Source organism: Bos taurus, chromosome 19, assembly GCF_002263795.3.
Source record: "Bos taurus isolate L1 Dominette 01449 registration number 42190680 breed Hereford chromosome 19, ARS-UCD2.0, whole genome shotgun sequence".
In the NCBI taxonomy this organism is placed as follows: Eukaryota; Metazoa; Chordata; class Mammalia; order Artiodactyla; family Bovidae; genus Bos; species Bos taurus.
The window spans coordinates 43,733,527-43,745,829 of NC_037346.1; the positions used below are offsets into that span (position 1 = coordinate 43,733,527).

General features: G+C 52.4%; 1 protein-coding gene across 11 annotated transcripts; it reads left to right on the top strand.

Moving 5' to 3' along the window:
- The first annotated feature begins 298 nt into the window (after positions 1-298).
- On the top strand, positions 299-11,990 carry CD300LG (CD300 molecule like family member g). Of its 11 annotated transcripts, none has more exons than XM_024980902.2 (7): positions 299-417; positions 1,284-1,610; positions 2,393-2,654; positions 3,479-3,613; positions 5,685-5,737; positions 8,922-9,041; positions 9,523-10,279. In XM_024980902.2, the coding sequence occupies exons 1-7, from the start codon at positions 375-377 to the stop codon at positions 9,534-9,536; spliced, it is 954 nt and encodes a 317-aa protein (XP_024836670.1). In that variant the 5' UTR covers positions 299-374; the 3' UTR covers positions 9,537-10,279. The 11 variants fall into 11 exon arrangements, with proteins under 11 accessions (XP_024836670.1, XP_010814700.1, XP_005221011.1 ...); XM_010816398.4 differs by having other exon boundaries at positions 2,465-2,654; positions 9,523-9,638; XM_005220954.5 differs by having other exon boundaries at positions 2,537-2,654; positions 9,523-9,638.
- The last annotated feature ends 313 nt before the right edge of the window (positions 11,991-12,303 follow it).

The window sequence follows — 12,303 nt, forward strand, 5'->3', positions numbered from 1 at the left end:
GCACAGCACGGCAAACACGACTCCTAAGGAAAAGATAAATGTTACTTCAAGTTTAGTGAAAGTAAAGATGCACCATTTTCCCACCCGGATTCACGGTCTTCCTGAATTCTACACACAGGTCCTCTGGAGTTAAGATCTCCTGAGGGAGTTTGGGAGAAGCGCTCCGTGGGCTTTCAGGGGTGGGGTCGGCGCGTGCTGAGGGGCAGTAGAGGGAACAGCGGAGGCGCCTCCTGCGTCCCCAAGACCCGCACGGCTCCTCCCCTCCCTTCCTGGTCTCCATCTGCCTCTAGAGGAAGTTAAAGCCCCGTGTAGCCAAGAGAGGAGCTCCCAGTTGCCCAGCCGTGCGTGCGCTCCCGAGCGGCCCGGCGCTCACCATGCGGCCCCTCCTCATGCTATGGGGCTGCCTTGTGCTCCCAGGTGAGATGGGGGCGAGGGTGGAGGGATGCGGGGCTCATCCCCAAGCTCGCCCCCTGGGTCTGCTAGAGGGACCTCCTTCGCTGTGGCTGTGACGCAGCCCCGCCGCCTGATCCTTCCAGGCTTCGCCCCACCCTACTCCTCGTCCTCCACCCTCAGAGGAGCCACTTGCTGTTCCTGGAACCCAGAGCCCGGTCTTCGCCCAGACCTGAGGGTCCTGGACCCCTCATGGCTGAGTGGCTGTGAGCGTAGCTTTGCCTCTTTTGTCTTGATTTCCCGACTCGGTGCCAACCAGGGAGCTGAGAAGACACCCGTTATACTAAACTCAGTAAATATTTCTTGAACTTCTGCTGTAGCGCTCACAACAACCCTGAGAGATGAAGAATTATTCCATTTCATCAATTCACAAGCCTGCTTTTCTTTTTCTTTTTTTAAATTTTTTAACATAAAATTTAGGATGTATCTTATAACTGATGTCAGTTCCATTGACTTTTTTTTAATGTTATATGAAATCATGGTAGCTCTTACATATGAAAACATCTTAATTCAGTGACATAGGACATATTTTCTATAGGTGAGAAAACTTAGAGAGGTCAAGCAGTTTTCCTGGGATCACACAGCTACTAAGCAGCTGTGCTGGGATTCAAACTCTCGGCTGTCTGAATCTAGAGTTTCCCCATCACCAGCCTTCAATACATCAGGTTTAGGGAAACAGTAACGGCCCTGCCCCAAGGTCCCTCAGTGGCAGAGTGGAGTACCAGTTCTTACCAGGGTTGCCCCAAGAAGGGAGTAACCGTGGAAAACCTTCTGGTCTTGACCTTGGGACTTAAATCAGGGAATTCCAGCCTTCACATGTGCTGTGGTTTCAGGTTACGGATCGGTGGTGAACCCGAAGGAGATCAGTGGCTTCGAAGGTGACACCGTGTCCCTGCAATGCACCTACGAGGAGGAGCTAAAGAAGCACCAGAAGTACTGGTGCCGAGAGGCCGGGCTCTTCATCTCCCGCTGCACCGGGACTGTCTTCTCTGGAGAATACGGCCAGGAAGGAAGGGTGTCGGTCCACGACAACCCGCGGGAGAACAGGTTCACGGTCATCCTGAGGAACCTCACCCTGAAGGACAGGGGGAAGTACTTGTGTGGGGTCAAAAGACTGGGCTTCGATAAGACTATGTCAGTCTCTCTGCTTGTCTTTCCAGGTAACAGACATCCCTCCTTCCCTGGGAGGGATTCAAGGTCATGGAGGTGGGGGCAGGGAAATTGCACCTCCCCACGATAGAGGACAGACTGCAACACAAAAGTGGGGTGTTCCTGAGGTGTGACCTGCTTGTTCAATACAGTTTCTTTCTTTCTTTTTTTTTGGCTGTGCTGGGTTTTCAGTGACATGCCCAGGCTTTCTCTAGTTGCAGTGAGCAAGGGCTACATTTTGTTGCAGTGCACGGGCTTCTGACTACACTTATTGCGGTGGCTTCCCTTGCTGTGGAGCACAGGCGTGTGGGCCCAGTAGTTGTGGCTCGAGGGCTTAGCTGCTCCGAGGCACGTGGGATCTTTCCAGACCAGGGATCGAACCCATGTCCCCTGCACTGACAGGCAGATTCTTAACCACTGGACCACCAGGGAAGTCCTCAAAACAATTTCATTGAGACCTCTGTTTGGGGTGCCCTGTAGCTGGGGAGGTTCTGAGAAATTAGTCCTAGGGAGACTAGGGCTCAGGGGTCAAGGGTCAGAGGTCTGAGGATGCTGGGAATCAAGGATCAGGGAAGGTGCCGAGGCACTGCTTTTGGACTTGTACCTTCTCCTGGTCTCCTCCTGACAGTCACCACAGCCAAGCTGGGGAAGACAGAGGCTGAGGCCTCTCCGTTCACAGGGACCTCCCTGTCCAAGCACACAGCAGCCTCTCCGTACGCAGGGACCTCTCTTCACCCAGCAACCTCTCCATTTGCAAGGATCTCTCCTCACCCAGCAACCTCTCCGTATGCAGGGACCTCTCTCCACTCAGCAACCTCTCCATTTGCAAGGATCTCTCCTCACCCAGCAACCTCTCCGTATGCAGGGACCTCTCTCCACCCAGCAGTTTCTCCATTTGCAAGGATCTCTCCTCACCCAGCAACCTCTCCGTACGCAGGGACCTCTCTTCACCCAGCAACCTCTCCTCCTGCAGGGATCTCCCAGCCAGCCACACAATTGGACTCCACCTCAACAGAGGACACCAGTTTTGTCCCCAGCAGCAGCTCCAAGTCCAGGTGAGCCCTAGGTGACCAAAGCCAGCTTTCAGGTCAGCACTAAACTATAAGGTGCCTCTGATCCAATAAGAACCCAGTACTCCTTCCTCTGCGTTGCAGCTGCTCACGAAGGGCAGATTCTGCACCATCCCACCCCCTACCCAGCACTACAGGGGCCAGCAGCCCTGTTGCCTTGGACATGCAGGCCCCCATAGCCGCCAGTCCCCACCTCACTCCCTGCCCAGTTTTAGGGAAAGCCACCCTAGTCCAGCAGCTTTTGCCTGAACACTTTGCACTGGGCCCTATGCCAAGCATGAAAACATGGAACCAAACAAAATGACTTTTTCTTACCCAGCTGGATTCCCAGGTGGAAGGACTGGCTCTTGGGGGGTTGTATACAAACTACACTTCTCAAGTGGCGTTAGTGGTAAAGAACCTGCCTGCCAGTGCAGGAGACATAAGAGATGTGGGTTCAATCCCTGGGTCGGGAAGTTCCCCTGGAGGAGGGCATGGCAACCCACTCCAGTGTTCTTGCCTGGAGAATCCCATGGACAGAGGATCCTCACAGGCTACAGTCCATGGGGTCACAGAGAGTTGGACACAACTGAGTGACTGATCACGCACGCATACTCCATTACTGGTAGCCAGGCAACTGCTCACGGGTTCAGATCTTGCTGAAAGTGTCTCCTGGGGTTGGCGATGGGGTCTGAGGCCCCTTCCATTGGGACTAACCGGATGTTCTGGTCCCTAGTGCTCTCTGATCTCCTTGGGAGAGATGAGGGATGTGACCAGAACTCAGAATAAGAATGCCCAGTGTTTCACTGACATCTGGTGACAGCCACCAGGCTCCTTCCATCTCACCCACAGGGTGTCCATCCCACTGATCCGGATCTTGGCCCCAGTCCTGGTGCTGCTAGCCCTTCTGCTGGCCACAGGCCTGGCCGCCCTCGGCAACTACATGTTTCAACGGAGAGAAAAAGGTGAGCCATGTGGACGGGAGGGGTGAAGGGCTCTCAGCCAGGGGTCTCCCTGAGACCCACAATCCCCCCATGACCCCAGAGAGACCTTGTGGGGCTCAGTGTGTGCATCTCAGACGTGGGTGTCAGGAGCCCTGCTCCTCTTTTCTGAGGGACCCACGGGGCAGTCCACAAGCAATTCAAATGGGGAAGCAAGACGTTGGGTTGCTCTCATCTTGCTTTGATCTGTCCGGTCAAGCTCATCAGCCACGTCGCTCCCTGTTGATCCCATGAACCCATCCATGTCCAGTCTCTGCAGGTTCTGACCTTGTGTGAGGACTGACTACAGGGTGGAGTTCGGGCCGGAGCACTTGAACAGGATGTACCTTGAGGCCCTACACCTGCTGCTGCGTCTCTAGAGATGCTCAGCCCCTTTCAAGGCTTGGCTTCAAATTCCCAGCTCTGCCATTTTTTAGCTGTGTGGCCTTGGGCAAGTCACCTAACTTCCTTGAGCCTCAGCTTCCCCAGATATATGGCCTACAGAAATAGAATACAAGCCACATGTATGGTTTAAAATTCCCTGACTGAGTAGCATGGAAACATATACACTACCATATGTAAAATAGATAGCCAGCGGGAATTCACTGTATGACTCCGGGAATTCAAACCAGGGCTCTGTGACAACCTAGAGGAGTGGGATGGAGTGGGAGGTGGGAGCAAGGTTCAAGAGGGAGGGGACATATGTGTACCTGATTCATGATGATGTATGGCAGAAACCAACACAATATTGTATAGCAATTATCCTACAATTAGAAATAAATAAATTGTTTAAAGATTTCCCTAATAGTCACACACAATAAAGAAGAAACTAGTGACATTAATTCTAATAATAAACTTTATTTAACATGATACATCTAAAACTTTATCATTTCAACATGGAATCAATATAAAATACTAATTATATATATTCTACATTCAGTTTTTCATATAGAGTCTTTGAAACCCAGTATAATTCAAAGTAATCACATTTCCAGTGCTCAGTGGCCATGTGTAGCTCCTGAGGTGGATGGGACAGACAAAGAAGGTTTAACTAAAATAACAGTACTGGGAGACGCCTTGTGCCAGGCACTGTGGTGTGGCTTATGTTGTTTTTAATCTCCTTTAATTTCAATACTGTGGAGTTCGGAACTACTTATTGCAAAACCTGGGCTTCCCTGGTGGCTCAGCGGTAAAGAATCCACCTGCAAGGCAGGACTGCAGAAGACAAGAGTTTGATCCCTGGGTCGAGAATATCGCCTGGAGGAGGGCTTGGCAACCCACTCTAATATTCTTGCCTGTAGAATCCCATGGACAGAGGAGCCCGGTAGGCTACAGTCCCTAGGGTAGCAAAGAGTCAAGATATGACTGAAGCAACTTAGCATGAACGCATGCATTACAATACCTACAAATATCCCATTTTATAGGGCAAGAAACTGAGGCACAGAGTGGTTAAGCAGTTTGCCCTTGGTATAGCTGGGAAGCAGTACAGCCAGGAAGCCAAATTTGCCAACTGGCAATGTTGTGCCAGTGCAAGTGGCCGTGGTGGGAAACGATGGGCCTGCCACCTACCTCCTCTTTGTGTGGCCCCCAGGAAGAAATGTCAACTCTGCCCATGTCCCTAGATCCCCTCAGAGGAGTTGGGAGGATCCCACGGGGTGAAAACATTCCAATCACACCTGAGAGCCTCGTAGCCCCTTGCCTCTCAAATTGCAGTCCCCACCTGGCAGCAGTGACACCCCCGGGTAGCCTGTTAGAAATTCAGACTCTAGGGCCCCAACCTCAACCTACTGAATTAGAATCTGCATTTTAAAAAAGTTTCCTATACACACATTGAGGTTTAAGAAACAATGACCTGAGCACACAGAATCACTTCCCTAGCCAGTTTCTGGCGCACACACTGGGATTTCCATGTAATGATCTCAAAAGTCAGGGTCACTGCCAAGGGGTTGGGCTTCTCTGCCAAATCTTCTTGCCTGGGAAGCCCCAGGTGCAAGGGGCTGTCCATCTCTGTGGGAGCAGCTCCCGGCTTCAAGGTGTTCCTTCCTGTCTCTTTCAGCTCAACTGGCCTCGGAGACACAGAAGAAGGACAAGGTCCATCTCTCCCACTTGGTAAGGAAGGAGGCAGGCCCAAGCTCAGATGCCCCTGAGGCCAGAAGTCAAGACTCACCCTGACTTCCCATCAGGTGCCAGCAGGTCTCTGCTTCTGGCCTAGGGCTCCATTCTCATTCCTGTCCTTGTAGCATCAGAGAACATTGGAGCTGGATCCACAGCGGGTCTTTGCGATCATCTAACCCAGCCTTTCTCTAAGTTTGGTACAAACTCCCTTTCAAAACACCTGGGGGTGGGGGTGGGGGTGGGGGCCTATTAGAAACATTCTCTCCTACACCAGTCCCAACCAAACCCTCTAGGGGTGGGGCTGCTGCTGCTAAGTTGCTTCAGTCGTGTCCGACTCTGTGCGACCCCATAGACGGCAGCCCACCAGGCTCCCCCGTCCCTGGGATTCTCCAGGCAAGAACACTGGAGTGGGTTGCCACTTCCTTCTCCAATGCATGAAAGTGAAAAGTGAAAGTGAAGTCACTCAGTCATGTCCAACTCTTCGAGACCCCATGGACTGCAGCCTACCAGGGTCCTCCGTTCATGGGATTTTCCAGGCAAGAGTACTGGAGTGGGGTGCCATTGCCTTCTCCGAGGGGTGGGGCTAGGAACCTGAATTTTAAACAAAGCCTTGGGGGATTCCGACAGCACGCTGGAATATGACTACCAATAGATGCTAATCTGCTTTTGCAGAAGAGAGCACTGAGGCCCAGAGAGGGAAAACGTCTTGCAGGCAGTGGGTGGCTCTAGAGGTCTTGACCTCCATTTCTCCTCTTTCCAGAGCACCCTTCTCTGAGCTTTCCTTGGTTCTGAGACCAAGGCAGTATGCTACCCTGACGTTCAGACTGAGGGGGCAGGGGGCAGGAAGAATGGGGGGTGGTGGTCCCTGTGCCCATTTTCCTGGAGAGAGGCTACCTGCTGCCAGGCCCCTCTCTTATCCCTGCAAGGAGAGACCCCCGGTTTCCATATCAGCACCCTACAGAGAAGGCCACCCCTTAGAAGACAGCAGCCCCACGTGCCTCCCCCCACCCACCCCACCTGATCTTTCCTTCCTCAGCTGTTTACTGAGATGCCTCCACTCTGATTCCCTTAAACACTAGAGCAGGAAAGGGGGACTGCCATTGCCTTCTTTCCTGGCGCCAGCAAGGACAAAGGACTCAGGCCGGATCCCCCCAGGGAGAGCCTGCGGTGGGATGGGGCACTGGGCCGTCCTTCGCTTAGGAAGCAGCTGTTGTTGTCTCAGGAAGCTCAACGAGACAAACGGGGGTGGATGGGAGTGAGGGAGAGGTCATGGAGACAGATGCAGGGGCTGACATGGCCACCGCCAGGACCCTCCTCCTGGCTCTACATCCTGGGGCTCGCCCTCCGCAACTCAGAAAGAGAGGCTGGGCTGGAGGGAGAATCTCCATGCTGCCTCACTACCTGTTTTTCTAGAAGCTTCCCAAGTGGCGCTAGTGGGAAAGAATCTGCCTGCCAATATAGGAGACATAAGAGATGTGAGTTCAATCCCTGGATCAGGAAGATCCCCTGGAGGAGGACACAGCAACCCACTCCAGTATTCTTGCCTGGAGAATTCCATGGACAGAGGAGACTGACAGGCTATAATCCATAGGGTTGCATAGAGTTGGACACAACTGAAGCGACTTAGCACACATGCAGAAATAGAGGCTCATATAGATCTTGTATAATACAATCCAGAAAATGCCTCCACGCTTGCTGGAGCAGCCCAGGGTCCACCGCGTGGGCAGAGGGACGACTGAGAGATGCAGATGCTCCTGGGGCAGAGGGCAGTGGTCCTGGCCACAGCCCAAATATGTGGTTTGGTCTCTGACCCCCTGAAGCTGTTTCCTCAAATTCAGTCACCCCTGAGTAGGTGACATTTCTGCAGCTGTTGATGGCCAGTGGTCAGCAGTGGCTGGGTTTTGACCAAATCCCAAAGCTGTTGGTATGGGATTCATGGGAAATGGAAGTGAGCTCGGGAGCTCTCTGGTCCAGCCCAGCCCTGCCATGTCCTTGCCGCAGGCAGGGCTGGGGTGGACAAGGGCCACGAGTGGCAGCATTTGTGACATCTCTCCCCTCCCCCACGCCTTCAGGCCCTCATCCCCCAGTCACATCTCACCTGAGAAACTCTGTTCTGACTCTTACCTTGTCCCCATCAGCCTGCAGGTGTCACTAGAGGTGGCTCACACGTCCACCCCTCCCCACCCCCCACAGCTAGGGTATTGCTCAAAGCCGGGGCCAGTTAGTAGACAAGAGACACTGTCACTAAGAGAAGTGTGCATGAGGCCCTGCCAGGACGGCAGCATAGCATAGGCAAGAGCTTGGATCTGAGGTCAGATAGTCACAGATTCAAGGCCCGGCTCAGCCACTCGCCTGCTGTGTGACGTCTGGTGAGTGACATCACCTCTCTGAGCCTCGGTTTTCCCATCTCTCGGGACTGCGGTTAGAACAAGTGAGATGAGCCATCTCGTAGTTATCCAGGAAGTGGGAGCTTCTTTCCTTGGCTTCAGTGCCCATCAGACTGTGGGATCTGCTGGGCAGCTGTACCCTTAGGAGAAGTGGCTGGGGGCCTCTGCCAGCTCCAGCCTCTGCTCTGCCCAGCTGCTGGGCAACAGAGTGAGAGGTAGAGGGGCCCAGCACTCAGACCTGAGGACCCATGGGAGCAGCTGAGTGTCAGGAGATGGGCTGCCTCACTTGTTCTAGACTACCTATCTTTCCTCCCTGGGCCTCGGTTTTCTCATCTGATCAAGGAGGGGTTGCTCAGATGGACGATTCCTAAGGAATCTTTCCTGTGCTGTTTGTTATTCGGTGAGTCTTTGACGTGTCCAACTTTGTTGTCTCTGGCCTATGACAAAAAGCCTGCAGCCTGCACAGTCTTCCTGCTTCAAGGAGATAAATAACAATCATGGAAACAAATTAATCACTCCAGGAGTTCCCAGTTGCTGAGTGTGATAAAACATTATCAGAAATGTTTATTATTTTCCTAAGGGGAATATTTCACTCCCCGTTTTACAGCTTGGGAAATTGGGCCCCAGAGAAGTTAGGTGGCTCACCCAAGGTCATACTGAGACGTAGTAAATTGACCGTAAGGACTCTGACTCCACAGCTCACCCGCTGCCTGTCCCTCCTGCTTCTCCGGCTTGCAGCCCATCCCTGTGGCCGCCGAGAACAGGCTGTTCTGACTGAATCTGTGTTTCAGGCGCTGGGGAACAGCTGGGTCCCGGAGTCCACTGTGATCAAGCTTGCAGAGCCCACTGGGCCTCCTGCCAGCCCCTAGCCCTCCGCCAGCTCCAACACGGAGATCTGGTGCCTGAGCCAGGTGTGGACAGAGGGCTCTGGGGGCCTGGAGCTGCCTAGCTTGGCTCCACTCTGACAATGCAGGGAAGTGGGGGAGGGCCCTGCTCTCAGCGTCCACCAACCGCCCCCACCATAACCAGAGTCTTGGCCATTTCACCTGGGAAGCCAGGGCTCCTGACTTCACATCCTCTTTTTTTCCTGACCCAGAAAAATTCTTGAGTAGCATGGTGGGAGTGACAACTTAAAAAGTTCTGGGCTGGCAGGATTCCCATGTCTGCAGTCAGAACTGGGCCTGAGCCCATAAGGATGCTCCCCCAGGGAATGGGGAAATGGGGGTTGTGAAACAAAGCCTCGGGGGTCCTGGGGAGAAGGAGTGGTTAGTCCTACGTCTCTTAGATGGGCAGAGGCCCAGAGCTTGTGAGAAAGGCCAGAGTGGACCCGGTAGCTGCCTGGAGATTCCCCAGCTGGGCTCCGATTTTTACCCCATACTGTTGTCTTTACAGACTTCAGAGGATGACGAAGCCTCTTGGCGGGACCCTAAGGGAGACATGACCCCAGCCTCTACCCTCCCCATGTCGGGGGACGAGCCGGGCTTTTCAAAGTTCAGCTCAGTCTAGCCACCACACGCCCTCCTTGAATCTCTGGAAGGGCTGAACTTGCACTAACTTGGACAAGCTTTCTGCTATGACTTCGGAATCCTCCTGCCAGAGTCCAGGTCTCTCCCCGACCCTTCCCAAGCTTTCCTCCTGCCCATCTCAGCTGACCCTGAAGGCTTCGTCAGCCCTGGAGCCTGATGCGGTGGCCTCACAGTTCCAGCTGGAAACTGGGACCTCTACAAGATGGTCACATCCTTGGGCAAAGCATATAGCCACTGGACCTTCGAGGGGTCAGGCAGGGCTCAGAGGGTCTGGTCGAAATTTGTATCTGCTATGGGGGGGTCCCCTAGGCCTGGGTGCCCAGTCACAGGTCCCTCCTAATTTCCCTTCCAGACGCCACTTTCTCCTCCCTTCCTTCCATCCTCAGACTCAGGGCTAAGTTCTCCCACATAAGCTGGTGAGGAGGAGGGAGCCTGTGGGGTTAGCCTGGATCCTAATTTCTCAAAGCCAATTGTGAACCACCTGCATCCCAGTCCTTCAGGAAGCTGGTTAAAAAGATGATTATGGGGCCCCATCAAGAGCTGCCCAAACCAGGATTTCACTGGTGGTCAAGTAATTAGGACTCCATGCTTCTACTGCAAGGGGCACTGGCATGGTACTGCTGAAAAAAAGAAGAAAATAAACTACCAAAACCATCTCTGAGGCTGGGCCTGGGACTATGCATTTCTTCCAAGTGCACCAGTGGCTCTAACGCTGGTGTTTGAGCACCAGTGGGCTGGTTGAGCTCTCAGGTCCCTCCAGCTTAGAGAGTCGACATTTGGTGTGTGGAGTCTCCCCCTTCCCCCTATAGGGCCTGCTCTGCCCACCACACCATGGCCCAGCTGGAGGCTTTCCTGGACCTGCCTGAGTCCAGGCTCAGGTCCAGTGCACATCGGAAAGGCCAAGCCCAAGACTGGCTAGGAGTGGTTGTCTATCCGATCTTGAGGTAGGAGAAAGATGGGCTCCAGGCTAGGCATTTACAACTGGCTTCTTCCTATCTGGATTTCTTGGGGACGAGAAAAAGATGGGCTTCAGGCTGAATACTTTCAACTAGCTTCCAGTTTGCATTTCCTGAGACAGGCAAGAGGTGAGCTCCAGGTTAGGCATTTATAGTCAGACTCCTGTTTGTGCTCTGAAATGGAAGTAACAACAGAAACAGGGTAAATAGCTAGGATTTGTCTCATGTGGACACTTTAAGATAGCAGTCTTGTTAAGAACAAAGAGGGACTAAACCTTGGAGCAAAAGATCAAGCGATCCCATATTCCCCCTCCTTTAACCTCAGATACGCAGATAACACCACCCTTATGACAGAAAGCTAAGAACTAAAGAGCCTCTTGATGAAAGTGAAAGAGGAGAGTGAAAAAGTTGGCTTAAAACTCAACATTCAGAAAATGAAGATCATGGCATCTGGCCCCATCACTTCATGGAAAAGAGATGGGAAACAATGGAAACAGTGACAGACTTTATTTTGGGGGGCTCCAAAATCACTGCAGATGGTATCTGCAGCCATGAAATTAAAAGACGCTTACTCCTTGGAATAAAAGCTATGACCAACCTAGACAGCATATTAAAAAGCAGAGACATTACTTTGCCAACAAAGGTCTGTCTAGTCAAAGCTATCATTTTTCCAACAGTCACGTATGGATGTGAGAGTTGGACTATAAAGAAAGCTGAGCACAGAAGAATTGATGTTTTTGAACTGTGGTGTTGGAGAAGACTCTTGAGAGTCCCTTGGACTGCAAGGAAATCCAACCAGTCCATCCTAAAGGAAATCAGTCCTGAATATTCATTGGAAGGACTGATGCTGAATACTTTGGCCACCTGATGCAAAGAACTAACTCATTGGAAAAGACCCTGATTCTGGGCAAGATTGAAGGCAGGAGGAGAAGGGGACAGAGGATGAGATGGTTGGATGGCGTCACTGACTTGATGGACATGAGTTTGAGCAAGCTCTGGGAGTTGGTGATGGACAGGGAAGCCTGGCGTGCTATGGTCCATGGGGTCTCGAAGAGTCGCTCACAACTGAGCGACTGAACTGAATCTGAATCTGAATGGGGCAAGGGAGGCAAAAGGAAGGGAGGTCACTCCATAGGCCTCTGGGCTGGAATCCATCTTGGCTGAGGGGTGCGTGCTCACCTAGGGGAGGGTCCTGAGACAAATTAGCCAGGGGAACAAACAAGACAGTTGGCCAGAGGGAAGAAAAAGACCTGGATAACTGCCTCTTTATAAAGAATTTAAACTTCCCAAAGGCACAGCTCTCAAGACTCTCGGAGTTCGCCCATGCTTCCTTCTGCATGTACTCTGCTTTTCCAATAAACGTTTACTTTTCTCTTTACCTTCTGCCTCCTCTTCAGATTTCTTTCTTGTCAAGGCAGGCAAGGACTGGGGATTTAGGGCCAGTAGTCTAGCAGTTAGGACTCCTGGTCAGGGAACTAAGCCAGCTGCTGCTGGCTGCTGCTTACTGCAAGTTACTGTTCACTGTTGCATGAGTCCAGAATCAGTCTTCCTACTCAGCGTGCATTCCAGGCTTTGGAAGGAGGATGGAAAAAATCTTGACTCCTTCCTTGTCAAGAAAGGATTGATTGCCTGTGGGTTCTGGCAGCTGGGAGGTGGGTAGGAAGACACAGAACGCAGATGGAGGTGGATAT